Raw genomic sequence first — 14069 nt, forward strand, 5'->3', positions numbered from 1 at the left:
ATTTGCATTCAGTAATTTGTTTACATTGTGTTTCTTTTGTATACATTGGTTTGTTGGGTTTTGGATCTCCTCCCTCTAGACCCACCATACTCTGTGACCCCGTAACTTCCCTCTCCCCTCATCCTCAGTAGCCTTCCCCTCCCTTTCCCTCTGGATATCCATACACATCTTCCCAGATATCCTTCTGTTTTTACCATAGTGGTCTTCTGTGCTTTCGTTTATTCGGCATAAAGCTCTCTAACCTCTCTTATGTAGTTTTTCAAAGTCGTCATTCCTGAGTGCTGTGTAGTATTCCACTGTGTGAAGGTACCGCAGTGTCTGGAATCTATTCTTGATCAAACTGTTGGTAGAAAAGTTTATACTCAGATGCATTCCTTGTTTTCAATAGCAAAATTTTAAAATAAGGAAATACGTTTTCCCAACTTTTTCTCGTTATAGATGGAATTTTTATCCACTGTTAAGAATAAGATCATATAAACAACTATAGAAAGAAGTATGTGCAATCCCCTCGTCCATAGGTAGTAAATGTTATTCCAGAACTTTTCTCTCAGTTAGATGCTCACATGTACACAGCAGAACATGCCTTGCTCTTAGCGCTAGAATGTGCAGCAAATTTCTTTGCATTTATTTAATTTTACATTGAAACTTGTGGGAACCAGAGCTCGCCAGCATTGTCAGTGGGGCTGCTCTGCTTTTCCAGGTTTTCCAAGTTTCCTGTCTTTGGCAGAGTGCCCTCTTAACACTTTTCTGTTGCTCTTAGTAGTGGAAAGTATTTCTGTTCTCCTTCTCCGACAGGCTGCAGCCTTACATAAGCTCCAGCTTTCTCAGATTTTTCTGTTTGACCATCTAGGACATGTTTCACAGATGCTTTAATTATAGCTACATTGTGATTTATCAAATCAATTCTTTATTGTTGAACATTGGTCATCAATGCTTGGCTCTTACAAAGAATGCTGATACCCTTATCTATTTCTGTGTTCATGTCTTAATTATTTCCAAAAATGCTTTCTAGAAGGACATACTGCCCTGAAGACTGACAGTTCAGAGCTACCAGGTGCTCCATGGGAGAAGGAGGAGGTTCCTGTTAAGATTTCCAGTCTCAGAAGCACAATGGAGGACTGGAATAGACTCAGCAGCAGTGGGTCTGGGTTTTCTTGGGTCAAGGGTTGGGGGAGGAGAGTTACCAGCGAGTCATAGAGCTCTGGTGGTGCAGTAGTTGAGCGCGCAGCCTAATAAAAAATCCACTCATGTCTTAATTGTCATGTTTTGAGGACTTCTCTAATTGAATGTATTTCTATATTATTATTATTTCTGTTCACTTATTTGGATCCCTGCTTTTACTAAATTCATTTTGATTTGCAAGTGGGTTTTGTATAACATTCTAACTTATTAGCATATGCTTAAGTTTCCTTTATTGGGCCATCATTTTAATTCTTTATAATCCACCAGCTGCTCCATCAGAGAAGGAGGCACAGTCTCCTCTCATGTTAGGTACTGCCTTTGAAAATTCAATGGAGGGCCAGCTATGGGTCAGTGCTGACTCGATGGCATGCAACAATAGTATCTCTATACACACACACACACACACACACACACACACACACACACATATCTGTGTATATTCACTAGCTTTGGTCACCTAGTGGTTAAAGAATTGCACTGCCGAACCATAGGCAGATAGTTCGAATCCAGCAGCTGTTCCTCATCCCTCAGCAAAGATGGACAGTGCGATTTACAGCCTCTGGGAAACTCCCTGGAGAGTCAGCTCTAAGTTGATTGAACTCAGCTGCAGAGTGGAGTGTGCGTGTATGTGTGTGTGTGTGTAAACCTATTTGTCATGCAAAAGTTCTATTTTATATGTTCAAAACTATTAATCTTCAAGGATTCTGCTCTTTTTTTTTTATTATTATTTTTGTGTGCGTGTACCGTCAAATCAGATCTGACTGGTACAGGAGGAGATTGCCCCTCCTTCCCCGGCAGAGCATCTGGTGGATTTGAACTGTGCACCTCTGGGATTGTAGTTGCAGCTTCTTGCCACTAGGCCACCAGAGCTCTCCTAAGGATTCTGCTCTTTTGATTTCATGTTTTAAAAATCCTTCCACACTCCAAGATTCTGAAAATATTCACCCATATATTCTCTGGTGGCCTAATGGCAAGAAGCTGCACGGCAGTCCCAAAGGCACGCGGTTTGAATCCACCAACTGCTCCACAGAAGGATGGGCCGTCTCCTTCCGTGCAGTTACCTGCCTCTAACACCCATCTGAGGGTCAGCAGTGGATTGGTTCCAACTCTATAGTACACAACAACAACAACAACAACAACATATTTTCTTTTACCACCTTATTGTTCTAGTTTTTATATTTGGAATTTAAATGAAAAACATACATCGGATTTTTCAATCATTTTTAATAGATAATTATGTCATTTATTGAATACAGTGGCTTTCTTCCATCACTGATTTAAAATACTCCATTTAACATAGTCAATCCTTTAAACTCTTGGATTTACTTTCAGACTCGACTCTGTTCCACTGATCTGTCTTTTCCTCCACTGTGTCTCACTATCTTAATTATTATAGCTGTAATCATACATTTTAATAACTGGTATTTCATGTGCTCACTTGTTATTGTTCTTTTGCAAAAATTTCTTGGCCAGTCAAGCATGTTTACTCTTCCAGAAGTTTAGAATAAGTGTGTCAAATTGAAGGAAGAAACTCCTTTTGTGTGCATTAATTTCATAGATTCATTTGTACAGCATTACCAGTTTTACACTACAGAGCCTTAGCATCCAGGAACGTAGGAGACCTTCCACTTTCTTTTACACTGGCATTTAATGGTTTCCATGAAGGTAGTGAGCTTTCATCCTGTTGGTTATAGTTGTTTTTAGGTGTCATCAAGGTCTCTGACTCAGAGCACTCCTACTCCAGACAGAGTGAAGCCCGCTCTTGTGCTGTGATTTGAACCCGTTCCTACAGTAACTCTGTCAGTCACGGAGGGTCTTCCTGCTTTCCGACTGACTCTACTTCATCAAGCACGTTGTCCTTCTCCAGGGACCCTCCTATAACATGTCCAAAGTGTGTGAGATGGGCTTGCCACCCTCCTAAGGAGCATTCTGGCTACATTTCTAAAACATTTGTTTGTTCTTCTGGTATATTCAATATTCTTTGCTGTCACCATAATTTAAAGGCAACAGTTCTTCACTCTTCCTCCTTCACTGGACAGATTTCTAATGCATATTTTGTCATGTGCTTTTGAGTCAGAACCGACCCATAGCTGACCCTCCAGTGGGTTTTCTGAGGCAGTTAATCACATCGGAGGAGAATGTTCATCCTTCTCTCATGGAGCAGCTGGTGGATTTGAACCTCATACCTTCAGGATTGTAGCACAACTTCTTACCACTAGGCCACCAGATCTGCGTTGCCTTTGTTGTTGTTGTTGTGTGCCCTTGCGTCAACTTCGATACATAGCAACTCAGTGAACAGTATCTCTGAACTTTGCTCTATCCTGAACCAACTTCATCATCTCTGACACACCTGTCCCCATTGCCACAGGTCTTCCTTCCTGTGCCACTTATAAGGCAATTAAAAATACTGCTTTTGTACTGCAATCCCAGAGGTACATGGTTCAAATCCACCAGATGCTGTGCTGGAGAAGGAGGGGCAATCTCCTCCTGTACCAGTCAGATCTGATTTGACGGTACACACACAAAAATAGTAAAATAAGATAAAATATGGCTTAAGTCTAGTGAACCTTAGTCCTCAAAGTGATACCTTTGCTCTTTAACATTTTTGAGGCGTGTTTTGCCACAGATATGCCCAATACCAATCCATTTGATTTCTTGACTGCTGCTTCCATGGGCACTGATTGTGAATCCGAGTGGTATGTTGCCTGTTGGTCCGGCTGTGAGCATTTTTATGTGACGGTCTATACTGAAGGCTATAGTCTTTGATTCTTATCATTAAGTGCTTCACGTTTCTTTGCTTTTAGCAAGATTATGCCTATACATAAGTTTTTAGTGAGTCTTCCTCCAATCTTGATTCTATGTTCTTCCTCATATAGTCCAGTTTCTTGGGTTGCTTGGCCAGCATGCAGATTGAACAAATATGCTGAAAGGGTACATTTTGTGATTTTAAGCTACCCAGTATCCCACTGTACACTTTGATCTGCCTCTTAGGCTCTGGATGAACACAATGAAATATTCTCAAATACCCAGTCTTTGCTGTGTGATTTATAGTATTTAGGATCATTTTAATACCTTTGTTAAATACCTGTGCGTAGCCAATACAGCACAGGGAAACATCTTTCTTAAGCATATACCAAGACAAGAGCAAACCACTTGCCAACTCCTAGCACCTTTCCCTGGGCTTCCTGGACTGGGAATGTTAACAGGAGCAAGCAGCCTTGGATCTTTTTCCCTTGGTGAAGTGGTGGATTCTGATTAGCAGCCTAACATGTAATGCACTGTACCACCAAGAAACCATTCACACACACACACACACTCTCACTCACACACTCACTCTCTCTCTCTCTCAAATAATGAGAGACCTACAATCCTCGTGTTTTCCATACAAGCCTGGGAGTAAGGAACTCAGGTACAAAACAACAATATTGCAGGCTGTTATGGTTCAGTGCAGTTGTGGTTTGGCTGTTATCTGAAGTTAGGGATGAAGTAATTTGGCAGTTATGTGATGATGTCATTGTGCAATTATGTAATGATGCTGCTCTCTATTTTGTAATCTGATGTGGCTGTCCTCCATTTTTGCATAGCACAGATTTGATTTTTGCATTAACCTTGTTAATAAGTGAGGGGAGAGAGCGAGTGAGTGAGAGTGTGTGTGTGTGTGTGTGTGTGTGTGTGTGTGTGTGTGTGTGTTCACTGAGGGAGGGAGCTTCAAGTCCCTCCTGTCATTTACCTCTTATTTTGGTGTCTAATTGCACTTGGTAGTATTGTCTGCACAATATAAAATAGGAAGAATGATGGGCACATTGTCCATGTTGTGACTTGAGCTTAACTTTAGCAGGAATGTGATCTTTATTTTACTTTTAAACTTAACTGGTGTACGATTTCAGAGCTATGTTTTTTATCCTGTTAAGGAATTCTTCTTCTATTTTCCTAAAAGACTTTTAAAAAAAAATTTAGGGATGAAAGTTGAATCTTGCCAAGTGTAATTTTGTACCTAACAAGGGAAAAGGGGCCATGTGTGTTAATATAGGGAATAACAATAATAGGATTTTTTGTATCAAATTATCCTTTTATCTGTGGAATCCTTGTTGCTTTTTGCAATCAAAAAACACTGTATTTTTCTCAAACAGCAGCTTTGATTTTATCCATCTGTGAGACAGAGATGATTCTTAATTAGCACTTTTGGTGTTCTGTTCTGAAAAGGATTTCTCGTTTCCTTCGATTTGTTTTTACCAGAATGGTTTCCGTTTGTTAGAAGCAGTGGAGGCTTTCGAGCTCATTCTTTCAACCCGCCTGCTCTGGCTAAGGATGGACTCATTCAGGATCTTCCCTGGAGCCAAGAAGTGGGAGCAGACGAATAGATTGAAAGGAGGCAGCATCTGAGCATAGACCTTTCTGACCCAGGACTGTCTGAACTCAGAGGGGCCCGGGCTGGGTGTCTTCAGTGAGTCCACCCTACACTCACCAAGTGCCTTGTCCTCTCTCTCAATTTGTGTGGAGAAACACTTGTCTTAGAGCAATACTGTGAAGAATGGTTACCAGGGAGCATGCAAACCCCATATCAGTTGACTTAGAGCCAGTTCCAGTTCCTGGAGACCCACGTGTATCAGAAAAGAAGTGTACGTCATGGGCTTTTCTTTTTTCTTCTTTTTTGTTGTAGTCATGTATTTTCAAGTCAAAACCAACTCACAGCTGACCTTCTGACAGGTTTTCAGAGTCAGTTAATCTCACGAGAGGAGATTGCCCTTCTGTGGAGCACCTGGTGGATTTGAACCACATTTTTCAGGATTGCTGCACAGCTTCTTGCCCCTAGGCCAGCGGAGCTCCCTCCCCCCACCCTTATTTTATTTTTTAAATAAAATTTTATTCTAGAATGGTTCCATTTTGGAGCTACAGAAAAATCACAAAGTTCATATATAAGTTCATATATACCCGATCCACTTTCCTGATTTTAAAGTTATACAGTCTTACTTACTAGGTTGCAATTGTTGAGCATAAATACAGCACAAAACATACACCAATTGCATCTGTGTCCTTTGGTGTCCTTGATTACATTCTCCAAGTGTCTAACTAGTCACCCCTTTGTTTTCTTGGTTGTTCCTTCTCATTGACACACACTTCCCCTCTAAGGATCCTGTCTAATTTTTAGAGTTGCTATTATCAGTTTAATCCCATACAGATCGTTTGTAGAATAATGCTAAGGGCAGATATATTTTACTAGTTACACTATTGTTGTCATTTATTGCCTTCGAGTCGAGCATGACTCATATCGACCCTATGAACAAAAGACCTGAAGCCCCTCTACAACTGTCGACATTTATCAAAGTTCATAGAGTTTCTGGAGGCACATTGTTTAGGAAGCGGATGCCACTCCTGCTTCCAAACCTGTCATAGTTACTTCAGTGGATTTTTTTTTTGTGAGTCTAAAGATTGATGAATATCTGAAGCAATAGCTCCTGTACCTCATCTGCCCTCTGTGTCTCAAGGAAATCTATAGTCCAATAAACTTGAAAATTTGTTTTTTACATTTCCCTTCTTTTGATCAGGTTTCTTCTGTGGAATCTTTGGTCAAAATGTTCAGTAATCATAGTCAGGCACTCTCGAGTTCTGGGCAGTTACCTGTGAGGACTCTTAGCCACATCCTCATCATCCTCCTGTTCCATAGAGTGTTCAGTTGCTGATTTTTCAGGAGTAGATTTCCAGGTCTGTCTTCTGAGGCACATCTCAGTGAATCTGAAATGCCCACCTTTTTTTTTTTTTTTGTCCAGTGGCTGAGTGCTTAATTATTGGTACCAGCCAGGGACTCCAGGAAGATTGTAGGCTTGCTTCCTTTATTTCTCTTCCTTTTATTATGATTTGAGTGAAAGTTTACAAAGCAAATTGTTTTCCTTACAACCCTTCATCCATATTTTGTTTTGCAGCACTGATTATAATGTCCATACTCTTCCCATCCTTCCCTATGATTCTCATTTGCGTTAATCCTCCTATCCTACACCTTCCTGCCTCCTGAGCTTTATCCCTGCCCTTTTGCCCTTAGGTGGTTGCTTATTTTAAGGAGTGAAAGCCTCCCTAATATTTCATTCACTGTATAGGTGTGTCTGTTGTCTGGAGGCACATTGAGCCTCTGGGGTTAGTTTCGTTCCAGGTTCAAAGAGTAACTGAGGACTGTATAGTCTAGTGGGTTATGCTAATATCTGGGTTAGGTTGCATTATAATTTTTCATTTAATTCCACAATCTTCATCCACTCCACCAAGGACTTTCTACAGTTACCTCTTTTACAGTGATCGGCAGTGGTAGCCAAGCACCACCTAGGTTCCTCTGGTCTTTGAGTCATGAGGTTGAGGTCTGTGTGGTCCATCAAACTATCCATCTGCTTTTGTGCACTCCTTTGGTCCAGATAGGAAGAGACCAGTAGTTGCACCTTAGATGGCCCCTTCACCTGAGTAAGATGTAGAACATTTGCAGACTGTGTTATTGCAAACTCCTTTTAAAGGCCATGAGCTGTCCTTTATGCTGGGTTAGCAGGGATGTGGCAAGCAAGCATCACTCCACTGCAGGCCCAGGAGGCTTTTGGAGGCCAGTGCAACCTCTGTAAAGCACATCTTTTACAGGTTTGGCACAGGGTTGAGTAGCCTTTTTGATCAAGTCTATTTTGTACTCAGAGCCGAGTCTGTCAGCCAGAGGTGCTTAGTTTGCTACTGAAAAGGGGAGGGGAGTGGTGTATAAATAATGAGAACTCAGGGAAACTTGTGCTGTTAACAGCTCTGCTCCAATAAAGCAGAGTTTACTGCGTCACTGCCTCTGGGTGTGTTTTCCTGTGAAGACCAGAAATAAAGCTTTGGAATATGTCTCCTTTCACCCCTTCCCCCCCAGGAGGATGGTAACTCTTTCAGTAATACTACAGACCTATAGACAGATTTAAGGATTCTTGAATTGATAGTTGCTTTGCCATACAATGTGTTTGGTAGAAGAATGTCGACCATTCTCCTCTGGAGCTCAGCACTAAGCTATAAAGAGAGGCCTGGCCTGGTTCCCTCCTGGCTGTACAAAGATGGGCGGGCCACGGCTCCTCTAGTTAGGCCCCTTTCCCCTCCTCTGCATACCATCCCTGTCCTCTCATGCAGTATTTACAGTCTGTTCCTGTCCACATGTAATGGGGCATTCTGTCCATAGTTTGTTAGGTGCAAAACAAGTATCCATGGCTAGATGATACCGTAATTGGTTCAAGAACAGAATTCTCACCTTCCATGCAGGAGACTTGGGATCAGTTCCCAGTTGGTACTCTCCTGTGCAGCCACCATCTGTTGGAGGTGTGCATGTTAGGACACTGAACATGTGACATTTCCAGACTTAGACAGACTAGGAAGAAATGGCTGGCAGTCGACTTCCAAAAATCAGCCAGAGCCACCTCTGTGGATCACAGGGGTCTCACAGTGCAGCCAGTCTTGAGCATGGCAGGGGACCAGGCAGTGGTTGGTTGAGCACAGAGCTGCTGGGTCTACGGCAGCTAAGAACAGCAGTAATGGCACCAGTAACTCTCTCAGTCTTGTTGCCAGGTTAGAACTGACTCAGAACTGCCCCTCCAGAAGGTTTTGAGGCTGTGAATTGCACGGGATGATGTTGCCATTGCTCTCTAGAGCCACTGGTGAATTCAGACTGCCTTTGGGTTGTTAGCAGGGCACTTCTCGAAAGACTACACCAGCATTAACTGTTGGTGGTGGTGTGTGCCATTTAGTCAGAACCGACTCATAGCTGACCCTCCAGTGGGTTTTTCAGAGGCGGTAAATCACATAGGAGATCACTCATCCTTCTCCCTTGGAGCAGCTGGTGGATTCGAACTGTGTGCCTTTGTGATTGCAGCACAGTTTCTTACCACTAGGCCACCAGAACTCCCTCTATAATTAACACCCTGAAATGTATCTCATAATAGAGTACATGCAGAAGTGGATGGTTTTAAAGAATGGCAAATTGTATGTCCCACAGTAGGACCCAGCCTGAAGATATGTGTGCTTGGCCAGCCTAGTGTTATATGAAGCATTATTGATTTGATGCCTTATGTGATGAAAATGAAAATTCTCCTCAGTGGCTAAGGATCCCATCTCTACCTTTGATCAAACCTACCTGGCCAGTGCACCATATTTCTTACCAGCCTGGCTTCCTGAATGTTATTTTCTCAACTGTGATGGACGCCAGTTAGAAGTGCACATCTTTTGGCTTAAATCAGGGCTCAGCCAGCTTTTTTCTGTAAAGGAGCAGAAGCAGACAGTAAATATTTTAGGTTTTGTGAGTCATACAGTCCCTATTTCAACTACCCAGCTCTACTGTTATAGGGGGAAGTGGCCATAGACCATACACAAAAGGAGAAGACTGGCTGTGTTCCAATAAAACTTTATTTATAGACATGGAAATTTGACTTTCATATGATTTTCTCGTGAGATACTATGTTCCTTTGATTCCCCCTCCCAGCAATTTGATAGAAATAAAGAGGGGTGTAAGCCAGTGTGAGTGGATGTTACAAAACAAGCAGCAGGCTCAATTTGGCCTCTGGGTTTGCTCATCTCTGATTTAGATCACTGACTAGAAGCTTATAATGTTTCTCTAAATGATCCCAGAAGAATCCAAATGATCCTGGGGCTTACATGCGAGCTGCTTACTTCCAAGTAGATCTTTTCTAAGTGCTCAGAAATCTGTACATTTAAGTGTGCAGGCCAGGCGCTACCACGGCCCTGTTTTGCTCTTGACTCTGTGGTATCACCCTTCTGTCAGTGAAACACTTGAGGGATAAGGATGCCAGGTCGGTGACAGCACCAGCTTACAAGCAACAAGAACAGTCACAAGTGACAGCTGTGGAAGGTGATCAGGAGCGTGCAGCCACAAACAAGATTGAAAGCAATTCAGTGGGAATGGACCCTGGTTCCACTTTAAGTCTGTACAGACAGCAAGCATCCAGGTTCAGTAATTCTGTGCATACAGCTGACTCAGGCTCCATGACAGCATCACTGTGACACAGCCAGTGCCTTAAATGGAGGAACTGCCTTATTTCTTTTCCACTCTTAGGACACAGCAGAATGGTCTTCTGGCCCATTTCCCCCCACACTGGACAGAGATACACTCAAGTAAATTGAACTTCTCATGACTCACTTGAAAGAAACAAGTGCATGTGCCCATGAGTAAGCACAACCGCATTCTGGCTCCTGGCTCCCCCTGCAAACCACCTCTGATGTGTCTTTGTCTTAACAGGCACTGAGAAAACAGTGAGCTTTCTGGTTTGCATCTTTTTCCTCACATGCACATCACCAAACCACTGGAGAGCAAACTCCCGAAAGGAGAAGACAAGAGAGGCTTATTGTATTTTTATTGTTGGTCACCATCACGTCTGCGCTGACTCGCATGACAGCCTCCTGTCTCCCTGTCTGGCAGAACAAATCGGTGCCTGACACGGCATCATCGTCATCACTCCATGTCTTTTAAGTGCTCCACTCTCTTTTAAGTGCTTGCTCAGCTGAGGGGGTTCATCTCACAGAACTGTGTCAGACGGTGTTCTTTTGTGTTCTTTTATGATCTGTAAAATTTTCATTGGCTCATTTTCAGAAGTAGATCACCAGGCCTTTCTTCCTACTTTTAGTCTAAAACTCCCCTGAAATCTACCCATCATGGATGGACGACCCAGTATTTGAATGACTATTGGCAAGGCTTTTAACTTCATCACAACCACAGTACATGCTCACAAATAGGTTGTGGATTGCATACAATTTTTTTTTAAATTTTACCTGAACATGTTGTTTAGAAGAGCTTTTTTTCTGTGGACACTTCACTGGAGTTCGAGAAGATTTCTGGAATAGACAAGAAGTCTTCCCCATAACCCTGTCATTTCTAAACAGACTTTGGTCTATAGAAGTGACCTGGAGGTACCAGCCTCAGTCTACATTGTTACAGTTGGGGCATATACTAAATGTAAATGGTTGGCAGCATGATGGGTAGAGAAATCCTGTATGACATTGCTCTGTGACAAGGACAGAAGCTTAATCTTGTTGAATGCATTTCATCTTTTGCTCAGAGATCAGCTGAAATGGGTGAAATTTCTATCTAAGCCAATGCTGTTGTGTACCACTGAGTCAGAACTGACCCATGGCTGACCCTCCCTCCAGTGGGTTTTGAGAGGCAGTACATCACACAAGAGATTTCCTGTCTTTTTCCCATGTGCCTTAGCGTTGACAGCACGACTTCTTAGCACTACACCGCCAGAGCTTCCTATAGAAATATGTAGTCAACTCTGTGCCATTGTTGAGTTCTGGTTGGTTTTGGGGGCTCTTTGATGGAATCAGGGGAAGTGTTTAAGCTTCTCCCCTTTCCCTTTTTGGTTTCCCCACCATAGGCTTTGGGTATCTTCCTGCACCCCTGACCGTCACCCTTCCCCAAGGACAGGGCTCAACATTCATTGACTTGTGCTCTCTTTTGCTGTAGCTGCTTCTCAGGGCTGAGCTCAGGGATGATTTTTAACCAGATTTGCATCTATCAAATCTGCTGCCAAAGAGCCATTTTGCCCACCACGGTTTCCCACAGAATAAATGTGTTGTACCAGATGCGAAGGCCACTGTTCTGCTTTAGAAGCTAACACAGGAAGCCTTAGTCACATATATATTGTCACTGGGGGGATCTAAGCTGTTGTATTGCATTCGTGTGCCCTACATTTCCCTGGTACAGGGTAGGAGAACCTGAGGAAAATAGAAATGAATAATTCTTGGATGACTCAGATGTGCCAAGCCAGGCAGCTCCCAGCCTCTGTGAGGCTCTGGGTCCCAGGCAGGTGGAGATGGGTGAGAATATATTCAGTTCTCACACCTACTGGTGGAGGAGCGTCTGGAGAGTTGGGTAGCAATGAGTCTGCATGGCCTGTGTCTCTTAAGCAGCTGCTCTTGGCTGTGCTGGGCAAGGTGTGAGGAGTAGGCAGGCAGCTCTTGGCACTGGGGGGTGACACGCACTCATGCGAGGAGAATGGAGACCGTGCTCACACTGAGAAGCTTCTCCAGGCTTTGTGCTCGTGTGTGTCCTCCCCAGACCTGGACCTGTGCCTTCACCGCCATCCCTGCCGTCCAGGGACTCCTGGTGTCAGTCCTGAACTGATCATGGTGGTACGCATCAGAGACGAGAGAGAATCCAGGAAGAATGAGCCAAACGGGAAGGGGTTGGAAAACAGTGTCACCAAAGATAGGACAGCCCAGCGGCCTAGCCTGTGCAGACCCTGGGCTCTGGAGTAGGTAGATGGTAGGTCTTTTCTGGATGTTTGACCTTGAGTAACCTTCTTTGCCTCTGTTATCTGTAAAGTGGGCCCACCTGTGGGATGTCCTGTGAAAACGCAATGGGACAAAGTAGAGAGGTCTTAGTGCTGTGTCTTTCCTTATGTTTTATTATTTTATAATAATATTAGTTTTTCTTTTATGGAAAAAAAAAGTGGATGAGACTGGGATTGGTAGTAGGAGCCCTGGTGGAATGGTGAGTTGATGTGCTGGGTGGCTAATAAGAAGGTCAACAGTTTGAGTCTCCCACTTGCTCCCCTGGAGGGAGAAAGATGAGGCTGTCCAGTCCATTAAGATTTCCAGCTGTGGAGACCTGCAGGAGGGTTGGCAGGGGGTAGAGCCTACTTAGTTGCAGGCAGTGTGTTTTGGGATTGTTTAGTCTGGAGAAGGGAAGATTAAGGAAAGACATGATAGCTGTCTTCAGATAGTTAAAGGACTATCATGTGACAGAAGGGACACACTTATTTTTAGCATCAAGACAGTAGGACTTAAAATACGGACTTCACGGGAAAGCAGATTTCTTCGGTCTCTAACTTGGTTCAGACTAAAGCTGGGTGGCAGAACATGCAGGGCCTCCCAGGAAATGTCAGTTGGGGGGCAGGGAGAGGATGTTGGCTGGACTGGGGCCTCAGGGTTCCTCCATCTCTAAGATGTCACCACCTTTAGCAAATGCTCAATTCAGTTCATTGAGCACCTGGGAGAACTCATGAAACCAACTACATTAATGAGCAAAACCAGAAAGAAAATATGAGACTGTAGGGAATCACCCGCAAGGCGGTGCATACTCACTCCCTTTCTGATCAGTGGGGCTGCCCTGTGACTGGCAGGGGCTGCATGCACCTCCTCTCCCTCTGATCTGTGGGGCTGCCCTGTGACTAGCAGAGGCTGTGTGCACCCTCTCCCCTCTGGTTAGGGGATCTACCCTGTGACTGGCAGGGGCTGCATGTACCCCCACCCCTCTAGTCAAGGGGTCTGCCCTGTAGGTGGAAAGGGCTGTATGTACCCCCTCCCCTCTGGTCGGGGGTTCTGCCCTATGACTTGCAGGGGCAGCGTGCACCCCCTCCTCTATGGTCGAGGGATCTGCTGTGTGGCTGGCAGGGGCTGCGTGTACCCACTCCCTTCTGGTCGAGGGATCTACTCTGACTGGCAAGGCTGCGTGCGCCTCATCCCCTCTGGTCGAGGGGTCTGCTCTGTGACTGGCAGGGTCTGCTCTGTGACTGGCAGGGGGCTGCGGGCTGCTTTGGAGAGCAATTCCTTCCTTCAACCTGTCCTGTCTTGGTTCCCTTCTCCTAGGTGAGCGGCCCTTTCCCTGCACCTGGCCAGACTGCCTTAAAAAGTTCTCGCGCTCGGACGAGCTGACCCGCCACTACCGGACCCACACGGGGGAGAAGCAGTTCCGCTGCCCGCTCTGCGAGAAGCGCTTCATGCGGAGCGACCACCTCACGAAGCACGCGCGGCGCCACACCGAGTTCCACCCCAGTATGATCAAGCGGTCGAAAAAGGCGCTGGCCAACCCCTTGTGAGGTGCTGCCCACGGAGACCAGGGAGGGATGGACCCCGCAAGGACAACACTCTTCCCAGGAAACCGA

At 44.5% G+C, this 14069-nt stretch overlaps 1 protein-coding gene across 1 annotated transcript in view; it reads left to right on the forward strand.

Moving 5' to 3' along the window:
- KLF9 (Kruppel-like factor 9) overlaps positions 1-14069 on the forward strand; it is a 33055-nt gene extending 18986 nt beyond the window's left edge. Inside the window, exon 2 of the mRNA XM_006894403.1 lies at positions 13774-14069. Within this exon, the coding sequence (XP_006894465.1) occupies positions 13774-14003 (230 nt within the window). The 3' untranslated portion in view covers positions 14004-14069. The remainder of the gene's footprint in view (positions 1-13773) is intronic.

The sequence above is a fragment of the Elephantulus edwardii genome, unplaced genomic scaffold, assembly GCF_000299155.1.
Source record: "Elephantulus edwardii isolate Elephantulus edwardi_28Jun2011 unplaced genomic scaffold, EleEdw1.0 scaffold00141, whole genome shotgun sequence".
In the NCBI taxonomy this organism is placed as follows: domain Eukaryota; kingdom Metazoa; phylum Chordata; class Mammalia; order Macroscelidea; family Macroscelididae; genus Elephantulus; species Elephantulus edwardii.